The 20,709-nt window shown below is 39.8% G+C and overlaps 1 protein-coding gene across 9 annotated transcripts in view; it reads left to right on the forward strand.

The window, feature by feature from the left end:
- myocd (myocardin) overlaps positions 1–20,709 on the forward strand; it is a 144,722-nt gene that overhangs the window by 102,183 nt on the left and 21,830 nt on the right. For 4 of the 9 annotated variants that reach the window (XM_085283679.1, XM_085283684.1, XM_085283682.1 and 1 more), the window contains exon 1: positions 17,059–17,482. The exons of the other annotated variants lie outside the window; for them this stretch is intronic. In XM_085283679.1, the coding sequence (XP_085139805.1) occupies positions 17,428–17,482 (55 nt within the window). In that variant the 5' untranslated portion in view covers positions 17,059–17,427. Of the gene's footprint in view, positions 1–17,058; positions 17,483–20,709 lie in introns of those variants that run through there. 9 annotated transcript variants of the gene reach the window in all.

Below are 20,709 nucleotides of genomic sequence, written 5' to 3' on the forward strand. Positions count from 1 at the left end.
AGATAAACATAAAATAATAATGGACAGTCAGTATGTTTTCAGACCAAATAGATCAACATCCATGGCATTAATGGAACTAATTGAAAATATCACCAACAATATAGATCAAAGACAATGCACAGTTGGTGTTTTCATTGACCTAAAAAAAGCTTTTGACACAATTAATCATGAAATATTACTTGATAAACTGGAGTACTACGGCATTAGAGGAGTGGTGCTAGAGTGGGTAAGGAGTTATTTGAGAGACAGGCAGCAATTTGTGAAGATTGGTGAATATCAGAGTGCCTGGACTGTTTGTGGAGTTCCACAGGGGTCAGTATTGGGACCAAAGCTGTTTATCCTGTACATCAATGATATATGTAAAACATCTGATATATTACAGTTTATTTTATTTGCAGATGATACAAATATTTTTTGTGCTGGAGAGAATTCACAGCAGCTTTTGGAAATTGTCACACAAGAAATGATTAAACTGAAAACATGGTTTGACAGAAACAAGTTATCACTAAATTTGAAAGAAAAAAAACTACATTTATCTTATTTGGAAATTGTAAAAAAAGATGTTGGAGCAAAATTGTTAATAAATAATGTTGAAGTACAGCAAGTTTCTCATACAAAATTTCTGGGTGTGATAATAGACAACAAAATCTGCTGGAGACCTCACATAAAGCATATACAAGCTAAACTGTCAAGAAGCATCTCTACTGAGTAAAGCTAAACATTTTTTGCCTTCCAAATCACTCCGGGTACTTTACTGTTCACTTATATTGACATACTGTGTGGAAATCTGGGGAAATACATACAAAACTTCACTTCAACCATTATGTAAAATTCAGAAAAAAGCAATCAGGATGATTACTAAAGCAGGATTTAGAGACCACACTAACCTTATGTTCTTGAAATTAAAAATTCTGAAGTTTATGGATCTTATAAAATATAAAACTGCAAAGATTATGTACAAGGCCAGATACAATATGTTACCAGGGGACTATGAATTGAGGGGGAAATTAAATCTGAAGACTCTTAAAGCACGGACAAAGGTTAAAACCTTTTGTGTTACCATTTGTGGGGTAAAACTGTGGAACAGTTTAACTGTGGTCCTACAGCAATGTTCAAGCATTAGTTCATAAAGATGTTTTGAAAACTATTTTTGGAAGAATATGAAACTGATAAAGTTGATCACCCATTGTGTATATATAACTATGCTAAATTGTATCTAAATTATATCTGTCACTGTAGCTATGTTTACACATGTCCTCCTTGTTTATTGTGTGGGGTAAGTGATGATGGGAATTAGGGGTAACAATGAATAGTGGGATTCAATAGAATGTTGAGCATGGGGTAGGGATTAATAAGTATGTTATACTTCTTCCTCCATTTCAGACTTAATAATTGTCATTTCATGTCATTTGTTTTGTCTGAGCACATACGTGTCTGTATTTACATATATATTCGTATTTGTAAATGCAAGTATGTGTACATGTGTATATATTGTTTTTTCTGTATATGTCTGTGTGATGGACCGAGCAGTGAAGGAAACTTAGGCACAGGTTAAAATCCAAAAAAATGATTTTTTATTTAACCCAAAAAACATAATTGGTTAACTCATGCAAAAAGAATCAAAATCTTGGGCCCATAAAAGAGGTCAAAATAACAAAACTCCACTCAAAGTTGACAACACAACTGATAATTCATACAAACTGACCTAACTTAACAAGACAAAGGGGAAACTTAAATAGTGGCTGATCAGCCCACAAAAACAGGAGAAGGGGTAAAACACACAAAACCTAACTAAACCAAACATAATGAACTCCCCCCCCCCCCCCCCCCCCCCCCCCCCCCCCCCCCGTCCCCATGGTCCTGAGTTATGGCGTGAACCAATTTGTAGTATTCCTTTAAAGCTCGCTCCGCCCGTTTTCCACCTCTTGGCTCCTTAATCAAGGGACTGGAACAGTTGCAACTAAGGTAACTCCGAAAACAAAAAATTAATCATACATAACAGTGTAAACTAAAATGTGCGCACTTATTTTAGAATGCAGTGTTATGTGGATATGTGAATTAACTCTAAACCAAAGCCAGCTATTTATTGTCCTGTAAATAAATTCCTATATTTAAAGAAAGACATGTGAATGCAATGTTACTTATAAGCCTCTACACTAACATGGTCGGTATTACAATAACAATAACATATGACTAAAAGAAGGCTTCTGTTTAAGTTGTCTTTGACGTTGACCCCTTAGAGCTACATAATACTGAATTTTTGTTTTATTAAGTTTTTCTCCTGAGAAAAACAACAAAAATAATTGACATGCTTAAAAAAACATTAAAAACCTCCCCAAAAAGTCAGTGTTTGCCAAAATATATCTCCAAAATATAGGGCTAGGCTGAGGTTATGGGTAGACCTCAGAGGTTTAACATAAAAGCTCAAGGTCAAAGGTCAAAGGTCAAATTCACTCACAAGAACGTTACATTTGGCGTAGTGCAATCAAATACGTACCATTCTCCTGGGATTATTTGTGTGTAGAAGCAGGTGCTTGATGTCACACATATGTGACCAGGGAAGTGATTGGAACACCTGAATTAAATGATTTGAATAAGTGAGTGAAGACTTTTGGAAATACAGTGTATGAAAACAAATTATCCCACCAGATAGTATGTTAAGAGTAGTTTTGCAAAAATTGAACCCATTCATAAAAATAATGGTGGCTGTCACAGTGACATCTTTTACATCATACAGGCTATGATTTGTGTTGTTTCCCCTCCAGAGAAGTGGTTTACTACATAGTCTTTTAAAGACAGACGTGTTGTTTTTTTGCAAATTCAGTAATAATGTGATTTTTGGTCACTTTCACTTAGTTCTGCTGTCACATCTCCCATTCCTCACTGTTCTGTTGAGATCTTGGGGCTGTATCTCTGACAGGTGATTACTGTACAGTGTCACTTCTTCGTTTTACATGCTTTATTGTGCTTCTTTTTTTAACCTCTTTATAGGCATTTCCACGGCTCCATACAAATACTTGGTTGTTTTTACTGTATACTGGCAACAGAAGTTCAGCTTCATAGTTCATTCTTGACTGCAGAAATATTTGCCAAAAAACAGAATCATCGTCTCTTTCTGGCTTTGTTTCTTGATTCAAAAGGTCAACAGAAATGTATTGTACAAAGCAAAACTAATGGGTTACATCATTAATTTTAACCCCTCCTCCAGTCTCTGTCTGCACTGCCCTTTACATAGCACTTGTTATGCTGATAGGTGCTGTACTACAAGTGTAAATTTCAAAAAGTCAAATGATATCAGACACTGGGTTAAGGAGGAATCGCTGGCAGTGTTTCTGCATCATTTCTTTGTGGTCTAGGACACTGTGGAGTTGTCTCTCCTCTCCTTTCCTGCTGTTTACTCTTCCTCCCTCCCCCTCATCTCCTCCTCGTTCTCTCGGCTCGTGTGGAGCCTGTGAGTCGTGCAGCTTGTGATCATGGCGCTGGTCCACCGCTTAGCAGACAGGCAGCCAATGACATCATACTTCGCTGCGGATGTGTGTGTGGAGGGGGGGAGACATAAAGTGACACCTCTGGTCAGTGTGACACACCATTCGTCTCACCCACCAAGTTCATGCACTGAGTCAGTTCTCGCTGTGGTTGTAGCGGTGTGTTGTGCTGAACTCTAAATGTTATCTTTCTTATGGTTATTCCTGACTACTAGACTCAATCTGCTAGATACAGCAAATTAAATTATAACATTCAACCAAATGCCACATGGAAAAAGTAACAACTATAACTGCAATAGAATGGATTGCAATAGGATTTGGATTTGAAGTGTGTATAATTTCTAATTAGCTGCTGTGATTTAAACTGAGTAAATCCAAAGACAGTGCTGTGTGCAAATACTGAACACTGTGACCGTACACAGCGTGATCATCAGAAGATATGTGAGCGTTTTGTGTCTTAAAGCTGTCTGTGCTACGATGAAATAAAGTCCTGTTGCATGTAAAAGCTCAAACAAAAAAATGTTGGGATCCCATAAAGTTTGTGGACTGTGTAGAGACGTTGTTCTTGCTTGCGCTGACGATCTTACCATGTACAGTATGTCAACAGGTAACGAACAGGTTTTTTCCCGATCTCTGCATTTACAAAGTCAGCGCTCCACATTAAGATTTCTCTTGTTTTTAGTAGTTATGTGCAGGCTTTGCATCTTAAAGCTGAGCTGCAGGGTCTTGATTTAGACATACTTACAGTAAAATACTGTTTTTATAGAAGGTTTTTTGGTCATGCAAAGCTGTTTATACTACCTCTGAGACAAATTACTGTAACTTTGAAGAGTTAGTATCGTAAGATAAAATACAATGCAAAGGACACATTTTGGCCTATGTGAGATATGGGGTATCTAGATTAATAATGATCAAGTTAGATAAAAGCAGCTTGAAAGATCCCAGATCACATCTAAAGCTTTGTTTTCTTTTTCTTTTACCTCACAACAAATGTGCTACTGTCAAAAAGTATTTCTCTGCCATATTTCATCTCATTACAAGGAAACAGGCAAGACAAACACAATAAGCAAAGGAATAGGCAATAATCTTTAAAAATATTGATGTAATTTCACTAACTTGGACTCCAGCTTCAGCTCACACTTGCCAGTGTTTTGTCTTCTTAGCATCCAGTCTTTATTCAATAAGCATATCCTCTGGACTTCACAAATTAAAATGGTAAGAAACACAAAAGAGATTGTGGACTGTATCTTATCTACAATAACCTTCATTTTTGGAAAAAAGAAAAAAAAGAGCACGGATTTAGTTAACAAAGTGCTAAAGAAAAATTATAAATACAAGGACCATTAAGGAAACAGTCTGAGGTATTGTCCAGACACTTAAAGCTTGAGGAGGATCCCATAAGAGAGTTGGTTGGAATTATTATATTATCAGCATCTCACAGTTTCCAGAAAGGAACTGCAGCTAAAAACCTTGGTGTCTGACATCATGGACCACTTTCAGAGGTCTCTTAGTCCTTCAGAGGAATCGTCATAATATTTCAAGTCTCAGTGTCTATATTTATGTAGATGAAATGTTCTTTAAATTGCATAGATAATTGCACAGATTTTTAAATTATTTTTATTTATATATTTATTGTTATTATTTATTTATTTGATGAACTGTTTTTATATTATAATAAAATATAATAAAATCACTCCAAATAGATGGCTAACTAAAGTAATTAAGCCTGAAAAATATAACTTAAAATCTGCACTGGCACTCTATCATAAGTGAGGTTGTCTCTTTCATTTCCCCCGTCCACAATATCCAAACCCAGGCTACATCTAGGGAAAGAAAACTGCCACAACCAATGAAGCAAAGGTGGTCGTTTTCCACATTTCCCAATCCTGTTAGATGAATCAACAGCATCCACTATCCGATTACTCTCAGTCATGACCAAGGTTTCCAAACCCATACAGCCTGGAAAGGTGTGCTGGGGTTTAATACACACAATCACACCAGAGAACAGGAAAAAAAATGCAACAAAAAATACACATCCAGACCCCTTCAGAACCCTAGAACAACATTTGATCACAACCTACTGAGGGTCCCTGGGGTGTTAAAAGCAAGCAGGACCATGTAGCTGTTGGTGCCCCTTTGTTGATTCAGCTTTTGGAATCGGGCGAGGAAGAAAGAAAGGTTTGTTTGAGCGAATTACTTATTGCGAGAAAAAAAATAATAAAGAAGCCAATGTAGCGAATCAATGGGTTAGCATGACGATAGCATAATTTCTTACTGACAAGTCGCATAAGTCAGGCCTTTCAACATCCCACAGAGTGGCGATAGCACATACAGCTGTGTGTTTGTTTTGAACACCGAATGGCAGAAAATGCCACTCCTGATGAATCCTTCACAGCACTGATAAGGCAACATGCACACACGTGACACATGTGCACACGCAGACAGATAAACAGACACACAGAGATGTAGTCCTCTATAAATAAGTCTTTGGTCCTGGAGGGTCAAGTGGAGTCCATGCCAGCAGATACCAGCTCTGTACCCAGGGATCAGTCTGTGGCCCGTGGCAACCCCTCTGTCTGCTGTCTGTCAGCCACCTCAAATTCTGTTCCCAGATCACATTACACAGCAGTTGGACTCGAGTGAGTCAGTTTTTCGTTTTTGTTTAAGTACACAACTCCGACGTTGAATCGGTGTCTGGAGTGGAATGTTTTACTCTGTCAAACAGACATCAGTGGGTGGAGGGCGGGGAGAGTGGTGGGGTTGTGCAGAGGACGGGCTCGTTGGGGTTGGGTCATACCAACAAAAACAAGGCTCCGGTTGGTCCTCATTGAGAGAAAGAATGTGCTGGCTGACAGGTCATTTCAGCCAGGCTGTTTAGGAAGTGCTGGACCAGCTCGGAAGATCTAGATAGCTAAATATTTGCACTAGTGAGTCTTTTCTTACCAGGAGTTGTTACTAGTTCTGCAATGATTCTGCGGTGGGTCTACATCAGGGTGTCTCCCTGTCACAGTCAGGTGATGGAGATGTGGATCAAGGATGACATTTTTAAATGTTTAAACCATGGGAGTTTTTTCTCAATCCTCATATTTAAAGGCTTGTACAATACTCCCCTCTATCTATCTATCTATCTATCTATCTATCTATCTATCTATCTATCTATCTATCTATCTATCTATCTATCTATCTATCTATCTATCTATCTATCTATCTATCTATCTATCTATCTTCCGTTCTTGATCAACTGCGCCATCAATTACTCAAGTTGCTGACCTCATATCTCATACCTCATGTAAAAGAATATTTTTATAAACTATGAACATCATCAGAAGTAATGATTGAATAAATTTCTTTCTACATGATGAATACTTTTCCCAGTATTTTGGTATTTCTTACTATTTTTATTTATCAAGCCTCAAAATGTTTTACTATTTATATTTGAAATACTTATCATCTCAGCTTTATTTAAATAGTTTCCAATAACAGTTTTCTCAAAGTGTGGGAATCCACATGAAAAGATGCCTTAGTATGACTAAGTACGTGGTGACAGGAGGCCTTCTGCCGTGATTGTTAGTGGGTGAAGCCAAAGGGAAGTCCAAAAAGAGGATTCAAAATACAGAAAGGCTGAAAGTAGACAGAAGTTAATAATGTTCTGATATTTGAATATGTGGGGACTAAACGTGCTCTACAAATATGTACAAATTAATTCTTTTCTCTTCTGTGTGAACTCTCATTAAAAATGAGATGTAGAAAAACAAAAATAGTGTATCTCTTTTAGTTTTTTAACTAAGCGCCATGCCTGAGCTCTCACCATCTTACTTCATTTATTTTTTCACACTGCAGTGTACTGAGTTCACATATTTGTTTGTAGAAAGTAAAGTTCCTATTTGGAAAGCTTTGAGGCAGTGGCTCTCTGCCTTGTGTCAACACAGCTGATCGTCTCTCCACCGAACGCTGTGACAAAACAGTTTGTCCTGAAATTATTTCAGCTAATAATCAAACATGCTACTTCATCTTCACAAATTTTTACTTAATAGGTTTCTCGTTGTGGCTCCGTCAAGCTTGATGAAAGACATTTGCGTGGCATACCCGGTGGTTCCTCTTGATGGGCCTTTCATCTGGCCTGTTAGTCACGGACACACACATTAACAACAACAAAGCAGACTTTGAGTTATTAAATTTCTGATAGTGAAGTTTTGGGAATACCACATAAAGCCAGCACATATAGGCCTTGGTAATAGGCAGGAGTTACAGTTAAGCTTTAGTGATGCAGGCCCGTCTCTCTGTTGAAGCCTCGCAGACATACACCCACCTCCTCCCAGCTTGGCTGCACGCCAGCGCCTGCAGACTACAGCGGAGGCAAAGTCAATTGGCGAAATCTAAACAACCACAAAAGTACAAAACACTACGTCCCCTCAGCTTTTTACATAATGTGGAGAAAATCTATTTCCCTCACGCTGTTGTTGTGTTTTGGGATTACATTCAGATCGCTCGCAGCGCCAGTGCCTCTCACACATGTTGACATTTCCAACCTGGCGGCAGACATGCGCCGCTCGGACCCCGTGAGGCCCGAGGAGAGAACGCAGAGTGAAGGTGACCGACGCGCAGACCAGATAAAGATGGAGAGAGAGCAGAGATGAGGGATTTGAAGGAAGACAGGAGGGGAGAGTGCTGGCTCAGCCTCATCTTTCTGTCACTTCTGGTTTTGAATTCAGCCCACTCTGACTGGAACTTCATTATAACCGCAGCTCAGAGACGGAGGGAAACGCTGAACCTGACTCCTCGTCTGGCCCGGTCCACATCTTGCTCTTTCTTTCCCAGCCTCCCCCAACTCTTTTTCTTGCCTCTCCCTATATTTCTGTCTCCTCCAATCTCATTCTTTACTTTATGCCCTTTTCTCTTATACTCTTTATATTTCGGCGACTCTGTTTGCATTTCACAGTCGCCTCCTTTTTCAGTCCTCTTTTTCTTTTTAGTTGGTCTGCTTGTGTCGTGAGAAACCCCTCAGCTTTCTGATAAGGCTGATTGGTTGCTGATAAAGTACTGAATCACTCTCAAGACTTTCTGATAACTTATCCAACTGCCATCATCTAACCTTATATTACCCCATTGGCTTTCTCATGTTTTATAGTGGAAACAAAAAACAACTATATATTTATATAAAGTAAGCTAGTTAAGTAAGAATGCTAACAAGTGTAGCTTGCATCGCAGCAGCTGTCAGTTAAACCTCAAAGAGACACAAACAAGAGTGCACCCATGTTAGGCATCAGCCCTACAACATGCTGTGGAAGGCTGAAATACTGTATTAGGCAATATTTCAGTAGCCCCTGTCTATTTGGGTTTTTGAACAGAAATGCTAGCTAGGGCTTAGCAAGCTAATGTATGTAGCAAAGGTACATGTAAACATGTTACTCACAGCTTTCTTAACTATCCAAATTCCACTACATCCAGTGTTGGGGAGTAACGGAATACATGTACCGCCGTTACATATTTAAAATACAAAATATGAGTAACTGTATTCCGTTACAGTTACCGTTTAAAAAGGTGGTATTCAGAATACAGTTACTTTGTTGAAATAAATGGATTACACTGCGGTACTTTCCTGTTTCATATTGTGGCGGGTCAGGACTGTTTGGGTTTTGTTTGACAGCTACGTTCTGTTGTTCCAGGCGGCAGCGTTACGGTTGCCATGGTTACAGGGTGATGCTCTCTCTCTGTGACTGTGTGTTTCCTGGGTGAGAGAGCGCCTTTTCGTTGTTGTTGTTGTTGTTGTGCTAAGCTAACAGGCAGAATGCTACAAGCATAGCTCTAAAGAATGTAGCATCATGGGCAGTGTAGTCCGTGCTGCAGGGAGAATGGACTGCCATACACATTGTGGGTCTGTGAGTGCGAGGAGGGAGAAAAAGGGGCGTGGAAAGGTACGAGTTGTCATCGAGGAAAAACGGGAGCTGGAAGCATGTAAATATAATAATAACCACTTCAGCCAAGAAGAGTGCCTGACGAGCCCAGTTGTAAGTAAGCTATTAAGACTCGACTGTACACCATGTTTGTGTTTTCCTCCGAAAACAATAAGTTCCGTTGGAGCAGTCTTTCAACGCCTCTCTCTGTCTCTCGCAAGAAAAGTTGACCCACACAACAAAGTAAAGCTATTTTTCGGCTACGAGCTGACAGGGACCCCGCCGTATTAGTCAGAGGTCCCTTTACTACAGTTCGGAGTTGCGGACCTTCAGTAATAGTAATAAATCACACAGCAATAGTACATTCACGTTGTTGTAAAAAGCATGATAATATATTAAGTAATCCAAAGTATTCAGAATACGTTACTGTCATCGAGTAACGTAACGGAATACGTTACAGAATACATTTTGGGGCATGTATTCTGTAATGGAATACATTTTAAAAGTAACCTTCCCAACACTGACTACATCACAAGTTGATACTATATTTAATTATACTTTGGCTAAACTTTAATAAGTAAAATAAAATATACATGATAGTGACCTGAAAATAGTAGTTGGATATCATCAGTGATAAAAATGCTTGCTGCTTGTTTTGACTGACATGAAAAAGATACTTGCTGTCAAGTCCCAACGGGGACTTGTTTAAACTGATTCATCTTTTCTTGTTGGGATGGGTGAGACTTATTTTAAACCTGCTTGGCTGTATGAGTGCAGGACTCTAATATATCTCTCTAACCGCTTATTTAAATGTCAGTATTTACCCGAGAGCCAACCACCACAGAGACAGTGGACCAAGAGCTGCTGTCTGAGGTAGACCAGCACAAAGGCATTCACACTGATAGGACACAGCTGCTGCCACCAAGGCCGCTGAGACTCTTTAACAAACACATACACACCTACCAAAATAATTGGCCATAGAACCTGGTGTTCAGGTAGTGAACATCCAAGTTTTCAATTGTTGTGGAAGTTTTCCATTTAAACAAAGCCTGCAGACGAGCGGTGAGCGGTAGCTAACATTCTTTAATCAAAACACAAAGAACAGAAAACCAAGTTGGTGGAGAGGCTGCATGATCGCGGGGCAAACGGTCAGCAGAGTCTCTCGAGCCTAACATGGCTGTCAGTTAAATACCTTCTTCAGGAACAAAAGGCAGTACACAGCTGTTTCACACCTTAAGATTCACACTGCCTTGCTACTCCCAGAGTCCTCGAAGAGACAAAGATTCTTCCTGCGGCGTGGTCTGCTTCCCCCCAAGTTCCTTACTACACCCCCACCATTTGTCTTACTGTATGAGTGTGAGACATGTTAAAATCCAGTGGCACCAAGGCTTCATACAATAAAATAATGTGATTAATACATAAGTAAAAGAAATTCCAACAATATATTCATCTTTTCTGTATTATAGCTGTTTTTAGTTCAGGTCAGATTTACTATTTGCCAGTTTGGATATAATGTGGTCCAATGAAAATGCCTCCTTTTTCAGTTAGTCAATTAAGACACACCAGGATTGGCTTCATGTCTTTGTAAATGAAACAGGACTTGTCTTGTTTGCTAGGATATCTTTGGTAGAAGATCAAAACAGACCTTTATAAAAGAATCTAAGCTTGAATTTTCACGAGGCATTATTTTATAGAATACAATCGAATCATGGATGCTCATGAAACGTTAAAATGCAGTTTGAGCACAGATTTGTTCATCTGTGATGAATGGGGTTCATATGATCTCACAACATGACCAAAATTGAGTCTTGTGTGTGTGTGTGTGTGTGTGTGTGTGTGTGTGTGTGTGTGTGTATACTTACTGAGTATAGTGAGTGTCAGGTGTGCACAGTCTGTGTAAGATCATTGCATTAACAAGTGATGAATCCTTTTAAATACTTAACATCAAAGACATATCCTACAGCTTTGATCATGGGGCATGTAAAAAACATAATTATGTTTCCCAGGAAATTGAGGCATTTTCATAAACTAAAATGAGAAAAATACCTAAACAAAAATAGGTATATAAATACAATATGTTGGCTTCCAGTTTGTGGAAGCCAACATATTGAATCCAGTGGCTGAGAGAGACATTGCTGTTCCTCTAATCACATTTTATATATGTGGTTAGAAAGCGGTCACACTGTACATAGTACACCAGAGGTGGAGGAGAAGAGAATTAGGCATTCGTTTGTCGTGGGGGTAAATTTCTTTTAATTTTTAATATTTTGTCGGCACCCTACAGTGGACGGCTATTCAAACACTGTTTTCCTGTATTTGTGTCACTGTTGATGGTATCCTTGCATATAAACCACTACATTGGACACTGATGTGTCACTACATACCCTGCCACGCACTGTTTTTTTAATGTTACCATAGATGTATTACGTGTTTCATTGTAATTATTGTTATTTAACCCTTTCATGCATGAATTATGACAACCTCAATCAGAATTTTTTTTCTGAAGTATTTTTACTCATCAGCACTGCTCAGATATCGTGCAAGCAAAAACATGAAGGAGTGAGACAACAACCCCGCTAAACAACAAAAACTGTTGGTTATATGCATTATGCCAAATAATGTTAGGCTTGAGTAGCCTAAAAATCACACTTTTACTCTGATTAACATACCTTATATCAGAGCTTCCCAAAGTGTGGGGCCTGCCCCCTAGGGGGGCGAAGAGCCATTGCAAGGGGGGCGTGGTGTGAAAAGGAAGAAAAAAAAAACGCTTGGACACTGCTAGCACGGGGCGCCCACACAAACGCAAAGCAGGAGATGAAGCATCGCTGAATATGTTTCCAAACCAACTTCATTCTAAGCCAAAGACTAGAAAATATGGTGAAGCAAATCTTCCCTTTGGCTTCACCTGCACAAGTGCCGAGGTAGGTCTCCCCTGCATAACTGCTTTTCGGACATCACAGACAAACAGTATCCTACATTCTTGATTTTTAGTTCACAAACACTTGTTGTAACGACCAACTACTCCTGACATTTAGAGATGTTAGCTCTTTATAACATTTTTCTTGTAAAACAAAGGGGGGCCTAGCAAAAAAAGTTTGGGAACCACTGCCTTATATAAACTCTCATGTGGGAGTTTATTTACTGTTACAGTCCAAATAATAGATCAACTTCAAAGTTTTAGTAACATTGACTAACAGCAGCTAACAGAAATGAACCCCAACAGCAGCATAAAAACAGCAGTGCATCCAGGGAGAAAGGTTATGGATATCCTCAATAACTCATCTCGGTATCACTGTCAGTGGACAGAAGTGGGTTTTTCTGGCTCGTCAGTTCTTATCCACATCTATTTACTCCTCTAGAATAAAGAGACAGGACTACATATTGACAGCTGAAGTAAACAATGGACTAACAACCTACTACACAAGTACACAAGCCATAGTTGTTTATCTATTAGCTTAACATATCTATTTGATATATAGATAGATGTAGCTATATAAATGCAGACTTTATATATGTGTGTGTTTTAAATTCTAAAATATTCTAACAAATTGGCTGATATAAGATGAAATGAGTCATGGCCATAACTAGTTTCCTGGCTAGCTACCAGACACACACAGAATTTAAAACAGTGATAGTTCAGATAAACCACATAATTAAGCTCAGCCTCAACCCTGACAGATCAAGCTTATCTCTGTGCATGCTCACATCACCTGGTGGCTCAAGTGACACCCTTCAGAACCCTGCTGGACAATCACGTAATCAAAGCTCTAGCCCATGACCTGGTGTATTCTAGTAGACAAGTTTGGGCATAAATTACCAAATGACATGTGGTTTTGTAGTATTTTAAGCTTTGTGAGTCAGTCTGTCATAATTCCACCTCATTATGAGACCTAAGTGATGGAAGATAGACGAGACAGGATGGTTGAAGATAGAGGGATGAAGGAGATAAGTTTTCAATTTTTCTCTGAAGTCGGGTGTCATGTAACAGCTGCTGCATGCTCTACAAGGCCACACAATGTCCAGCACATGTTGCATTCACACTGGACAGCGCATTCTAGTACACTTCCTCCTGTGACATTCTGTCAGGCAAATGGCTGCAGGACAGCTGGATTCCACAGATGGCATTTGACAGGAGATATTCCAAGCATTTAAAATACGATGCGACTGCTCCTATCAGCAGAAGGGGCTCCTACAGACCACTGATTCATCATTTACTGGAACTGGTGGAAAAGACAATGTGACGATGTCGTTAAAAAATGTCCAGACACGTCGTGTGTAATAACTGTTTGTACTAGATGTAATTTTTATTACATTGTGTCCAGTTTGGCCATTTTTGCGAGTCACATCTGCGTTATCTAAAACACAAGAAATCACCCAAAACACTAACAGTCATTTTTTGATCTACATGTCTGCACAGTTGGCCAATAAACAGTTTCTCTTGCCTTATGCTCCAGGCACAGACATTTGAGTAATTGCATCAGAGAAACATTGTTGAAATATGCATCACAGAAAAGAAAAAGCCGACCATCAACACACACTCTGCTGCATTCTTATTGTATATAATGTAAAAAATATGCACTCAGAACTGTCTCACGGCTGTATGAGTGTGATCATCTGCTCTCTTAGTGCTTTTATCGCACACGCTGAAACACACACAAACACACGTGCGCTTCCAGACAGTTCAGATGAGACTTGTCACATCCGCTGACATAGGCCCCAATTAAAGGGGAGGATTAAGCCAGGGCTGGGTGACCTCCTCAGGAATCTGTCTGAGACACTGTGTGTACACTGTCAAACCCTCTGACAGAACTTCCCTTTAAGCACTTTCACCTGCTAATTAAGACGGGACCGGTTCGTGTGTGCGTGTCGGTGTGCGTGCACCTGTGTTCATTCAACGTACTCGCAAGACAAATGTACCTGCGAATGTCGGGGATAGATTTACAGCCCGAGGAGCTTCTATGTAAATATTTGACTTGAGAATCCTATGGCTTTCTTGGAGCTCACTCCAGCACACGTCAGGCACATGGGCTAACAGCAAACAGATAGACCGTATCATTTATTACCTTAAATTATTGCGTGTTTTGGTGTGCGCATCTCACTGGTGTGTGCAGGGGCTCTTCGGCAACAAAAACCAAGCAGTGTTTATGGTGTGAAGAGATTAAAATGGATAGTAGCGAGGCAGAAGCACTGAGCTGTTGCTGGAAAAAAGCTTTCAATGACTGATTAGCCCTCTTTCGCTGCAGTTTTTACACAGTGTGGAGAAAAGGCCTGTAGTAATCACACACTTGTCTTTGGTATTCTCTCTATTTAGCAAACTGAAAACGGGCAGGGTGGGAAATTAATGGAAAAATAACTTTCTAGCCAAAGTTGAGGTGGAGAAAAGCCTATAAATAGGGGGATACAAAGAGAAAGGGTCAAAAGGAGGCGAGAGTTTTCTTAAAAACGAATTCTTTTGAATCATCATATTATAATACAGAATAATTTGCTAGTAATAAACAAACTAAAATGACAATGCTTGTTAATATTTTACAATAAAATCCCTGTTAAGAAATGAAAGAGTATATTTTCTGGACCCTTGCACACCTTCACTGCTCCTGGTGTTTTTCTTTTCATGCTCCGGATCATATTCCATATAACTTTCCATTCAAATCTAAGGATAAACAGCAACGGTGAAATCCTCGATGTGTCCAGCCGACGTCCAATGTCGACAGAGGTTTAGGAGGCTCTGCACCCGGTGGGGCAGCAGTTGGCGAAGGCTGCCCTCAGAGGAGAACGTGCTATGTGGTGGGGATCACATGTTGAGGACAGGAGAATATAATATAAACTGCTGTGTGACTGAGCAAACTCAGTGATTGTACAAAAAGTCAAGACAAGTAGCTCAGAGAGGTTTATTTTAAATGCTAGACAGTTTCAGTGGTCATCAGTGTTGCTGTTGTTGAGGCAGGCATGTCTCATTTACAAGGGACGCCTGTTTGTATATCTCATGGTTTCAGAAGTCTGAAAATTATTCAAATTTAAAGCTGCAAAATAAATAATGTTACTCAGAACATGCTTTAAATCCTCCTCAGAGTCTGCTCCTTCACATACTGTAAATAGCGACTTTTGCATTACAGTGGTATTATTTTCCCCCCTTAAGAGAGGATGTAAGTAATTGGTTATGTTTGTTTGTCTGTTTAGTGTCCACAATTTTCAAATTTTGTGTAGTTGTAGATGATTTAATGTTAGCTGGGTTAACGTCCAGGCCAAAGCAAATGTGAAAATCGGTAAAACTTTATATTACCAGCAGTTGTTATGGGTAATTTTCAAATGTCACAATAATATACTACTATTGTTAGTGCCCGAGGTCAAAGTTCACCTTGAAAAAAATCTGAAAGGAGACAGAGAAAGCTGTACGACACACTTCTTTAAATACTTAAAGTCACAGTGACACCATAAACTTTTGCAGCTGTCATATTCATGCTGTTCAGTCCCTCCCCTACGCTGCTCTGGCAAATCAGTTATCATTACTGGGCATAAAATGTATCGATACTGGTCTGTCTGTGCTTGATTAGCCTAATTAGCACTGTGTGAAGTAATTTGGCTTGAATGTGACTGGAAAGTCATACACTCTGGACTTCAAATCAAAGTGTTTTCACAACTGACATATACAGTATTTTTTAAAGTATAAACGAGTATTCAGTTGAAACCCAGCATTTCAGATGGAGTTGTAGTCAAAGTTGCCACAAACGATTATTTACCAGCTTCCTGAAAATGTTTCACAATAAAAGCCCTGTTAAGAAATGAAGGATTTCTTTCCACTTTCTTGGATTTAAATAGGAAACATTCCTACATATTTTTGTGTTTCCATTGTAGCATTGGTTGTGTGGTGTGGTCAGTGTTTCTGGGCCTAACAGATTGTTGGATAATGGATTTAATTAAGCTAAATTTGTCTTTTATTTACCTACATGTTGGTTTAATGAGGCTGTGTTTGCTGAAAAAATGTAAACATATTTGGAAGAGAATCTCGAGTTATGTTAGACTTCTGTCTTACGAGTCACTCATTTCTTGCCAAACAATTGTTAACCATCACCTTAAAATAAAGTTCAGTGAGGCTTAGTACAAGAACTACTTGCTACTTTCTGCAGTTCAGTCACTGTGAAGAAAATAAATGATAAGTAATCAGGTTTTCAGACAATATCTGTTTAAAGTTTTTAAAAAAATGTGGCAGCCATTAATACTTTTATTTATTGTACATTGTCCACATTGTTTGTTTCCTCTGTGTGTGTAAAGCCCACTTGGTCTTCTAGCATGTGTTTCCAGTCTGATTATACTGCTACATTTGTATCACAAGTTTATTGAATATTGCTTTTATGCATTCTATTTATTACACAAGAATTGAATACTCCAGTGAAACTTGTTGCCACTCCTGCTTTTCTCGCTTTCTTCCTCCTGGCTGTACTGCTACTTCGTTATCTGCTCCTCTATCTTGATATTTCCCTCCCCATCTAACTCCCCCTCTCTCCTCTCTAATGACAGTCAACAAGGCTGATAGGCTGATATATTTACACTGGTGGCAAGGGAGGAAGAAATCATCAGCCAAACCCTGTCCTGCCCCTGGGCTCTGACAGGCGGGGCTTGGAGGAAACCCTGGCCGCCTAGCCACTCCCAGAGCAGGGCATATCTCTCTCTGCTGTCCCTGGCCCTGCTCAGATCTCACAGCTAGATGGGACCAAAGCTTTCTCAGGCCCACAGACTCACAGACACACTCCCACATCAGCTACCGGGGGGAGAGTGAGCGGAGAAGAGAAAGCAGCAGGCAGAGTGGAAGGCTGCTGCTGGTGGTGTGCACGCTGGCTGAGAGAAAGACAGGAAAGCCAGTGTTTGTTTTGTTTTGGGTTTTTTTTTTTGCTGTGCCACTTTTCCTCTAGATCTGTTGATGAGCCAGGCTGGGTCAGCTCTGGGTCTCGTCTCAGTGTGGGGTTCAGAGGTCGGGGTCAAAGTGTCACTGCTTCTTGAGTGTGCGTGGCTATTTTGCAACTTTTGAACACTGGAACTGTACTGTAAGCATTATGACTCTTCTGGGCTCTGAACACTCCATACTAATACGAAGCAAGTTTAGATCGGGTAAGTCCAGTGATGACTGAAATGTGACTTTTATTGCTTCTCTGTTCTGTCACAACTTATGAACACTTTCTGTGTACAGCTGTGTTTATTCTCAGAAGCCGCACAAACAGTTTGTCTGCCAACAGCATTTGAAAACAATTCTCCGTACGTTGTGTCATTCGTCTGTCTTCGCGGATGAGTTGTGTTGATACTCAGAATGTGCTCCTCAGTAACAGCAGCCGAGTGACAGGTGTGTGTAATACACAGTGCTGGCATGTGATGGCACAAGGAATAGCAGAGCGAGGTCGGCGTGAGTCAGAAAGCTTCCCGTCACTCTGTCACAGTATGATGGATTTACAGACGTGATGTCCATCAAACTCCTTGTAAATGACACGAGAGAGAATGATGTTTCAGACAGGTTAGTGCACTTGTTCAGTCCCAGTCACTAACCCTCTGCTGCTGCTGAGGAAAGCCAGTCAGACACTGTCGTTTTCAGGCTTTGATAAAAAGAGATTAGAGGTCAAAGGTTATCTAAATATGGCTGCATTGGAAGCTGCGTGTACCTGAGTATATCAAAGCGGGAGGAAGGGTCTGGACTACAGCACTGACTTAAACTCCTTCTAATACACATCAGATGTTGGGGATTTGTATCCATCTGTCTCCTTCACGTACACAGACTCCTTAATTCCGTCACTTTCTTATTCCCACACGCACTTTCCTTAGTTTGAACATACTTTGTCTAAGCTCGCACGTGTATGTTTTCAGTGTGTTTGTAGTCTGAGCAACACTGCCACCTCCCTGAGGAAATTGCAACTGATCGTAGCTGTTCAGCTTGTTCTACACTCAAAAAGCAGCTGCTTCAAAGCGGTGGCTGTAGTGGCTCTGGTTGCTACCTCCAGTGTGCCTGTGAGCTGTAATTGCGTTCCAGAAATGGCAGGCTAAATGATGCTTTTCCTTTGATTTGTTTAGAGCACATCAGTAGGGTGGGAAATGACCCCCGGTGCTCTGGGGAGCATGAGAGGCTGGATTCAAAAGCAGCATAAGGCTTTTCATGAAGGTTGCTCAGGGTCTGTGTTGCTCTAACCCTTGTGCTATAGCTTGTTATAATACAACACAGATGTAGAGATATTGTCCTTATGCCAAAGTTTGCTTGATATTACAGTCACAGGAGTTAATGCCGCCTGATAAAAGCGACTGCTTGAGCTCATTTATGAGCGCATGAGTGAAATGTTGTGCGTAAGCGAAGTAAAATTGCCCGTAAATGTCTCTGTGATAACTGCTGATGGCAGGGGGAAGTCGAAGATGATCTGCTGTCAAGGATTTACAGTTTCTTTAACATGAAGTACGTTGACTTACACTACACAGCAATTGTCACTCCTATGCACCATGCTTAAATGACAATCAAACTAATCAAAGCCATGGGAACTGCTACCGCATGGTTGAAGCTAAAAGGAAAGATAAAGATCTCATTTAAGTGCTCCCCACGGAGCGCCGAATCTGAGTGTGTGAGGTACTGACGAGTTCTCATGCTGATTTGATTTAGAGCTCAAATGACCACAGTCCATGCTCTTAAGCTCAAGGCCATTGCATAATATTATGACAGAGACGTCAAATGCAGTGCCACATGTTAACCATATGTAAATCAGCAGTGCATACATGTGCTGTCTTTAATATATAACTATTTCAGACCCATTTTCACTTCTGATCCCAAATGTATAAAACATAAACACGCTGGATGTTTTCAACCTGGATCACCGAGAAAATCGAAATAGTAAAACAGGAAACTTAGTTTGATGTTCTTTTCTGAGCTGGCAAACATTTGATGTGGTATTTGTCACGTTTGAAATATGATCTGTGAGTTTATCAGTTAAAAGCAGAATAAGCCTTTCACTCCACCGGTGTCATCTATAAAAAATAAAAAAATCCATCTGACCCACAGCAAAAAAAAGAACAAAATAAACAACAACAAAAAAGAAATTATTAACTTAGCTTAAAAAAAACAGGAGGAACCAGCAGTCTGCACTAAATGGATAAGCATACCATGCAGGCAGTCACATGACAAAATTTGTGGGTTTATTCTTTGTTTAGGAAAGTCCGTACTGAAGAAATTATCGCTGTTCTAGAGCCTTCATGAGACTCCTCCAGGCGCTAATTGCAACAGTTATTTTGAAGTATTATTCAATAAGTGATCAGAATAGGCTGTAAGTAAGAATCACTAGTTAAATGATATAAAAAAAAACAACAATTTGCTATAATAACCTACAATAACATTTTAAAAAACACTTTTACTTTTTTGGTAGAAAAAAACACTTTTGCTTCTCTTTTAGTAAATCTCTAATGTTAAATGCTGCACTACACTAGCACTAAATTAGTCTCATCTTGCATTTATAATGCTGTGCTATAACGAACGTGTCACCAGGTAAAATTGCAGCAGAATTCTTGTCTCTTCTGACAAAGTTGGTAATAAGTTACGAAATGAGAGACTACCCCACAACACGCTCTGCTGACGATGATTTGCAGTCTGGCGACACATAAAAGCACTTACCTGTGTTTCTGAACGCAAGTGAGATTTTTTTTCGCCTTCTTCAACATACATCCAAATGTCCTTATTACCCCACTCTTCACTATGACTCACTGTCAATGGAGCCGCTCCAGAAACTGTACCTTAATGGTGGAGCGTTGGCTCTCCTCCACACAGGTCCTGGCTCGCATTCGCAAACCTGACTCCAACTGTCCAAGACCGTAGAAATAAAATATGCCAGTTGTGTTTTAAGGTGGATTTTCACTTTATGCAGAGGTATTAGACTAAAATAAACGTAATACTTCATTTAGGAATACCTGTTTATTACAAGTTATACAGTTACACCCATATATCTGTCGTGAACACATTCCTGATTGCACTAAGGGAAAGTTCAGGAGGATTCATGTAACAAATGCAACCAGTGTTGGAGCTTAAGTGTAAAAGTGAGGTGTTATTATTATCTTGTTTTGTTTTTTTGTTCTTTCTTCAGTGCGGTGGCTGTGAGTGTGTGAGGCACAGAACAATAAATCACAGTATCACTCAACTGGCTTGTGCAATTATCAGCACTTCACTGGTGCAAACCAAAGCCAAATGACAATTTATTTGCACTATAAATCTGAACAATTGGGTTTGTCTGTCCTTTATTGTCAAGAAAGCCCAAGTTAAAACAAGTGTCTTCAGTTTCAAAGTCAACATTCAGAGAGGCGTAGTATGGTTCAGTGATCTG

Source organism: Mchenga conophoros, linkage group LG8 (genome assembly GCF_057382185.1).
Source record: "Mchenga conophoros isolate Kocher_MC1m ecotype Shallow Benthic linkage group LG8, M_conophoros_male_GT1.1, whole genome shotgun sequence".
NCBI classification, from domain to species: domain Eukaryota; kingdom Metazoa; phylum Chordata; class Actinopteri; order Cichliformes; family Cichlidae; genus Mchenga; species Mchenga conophoros.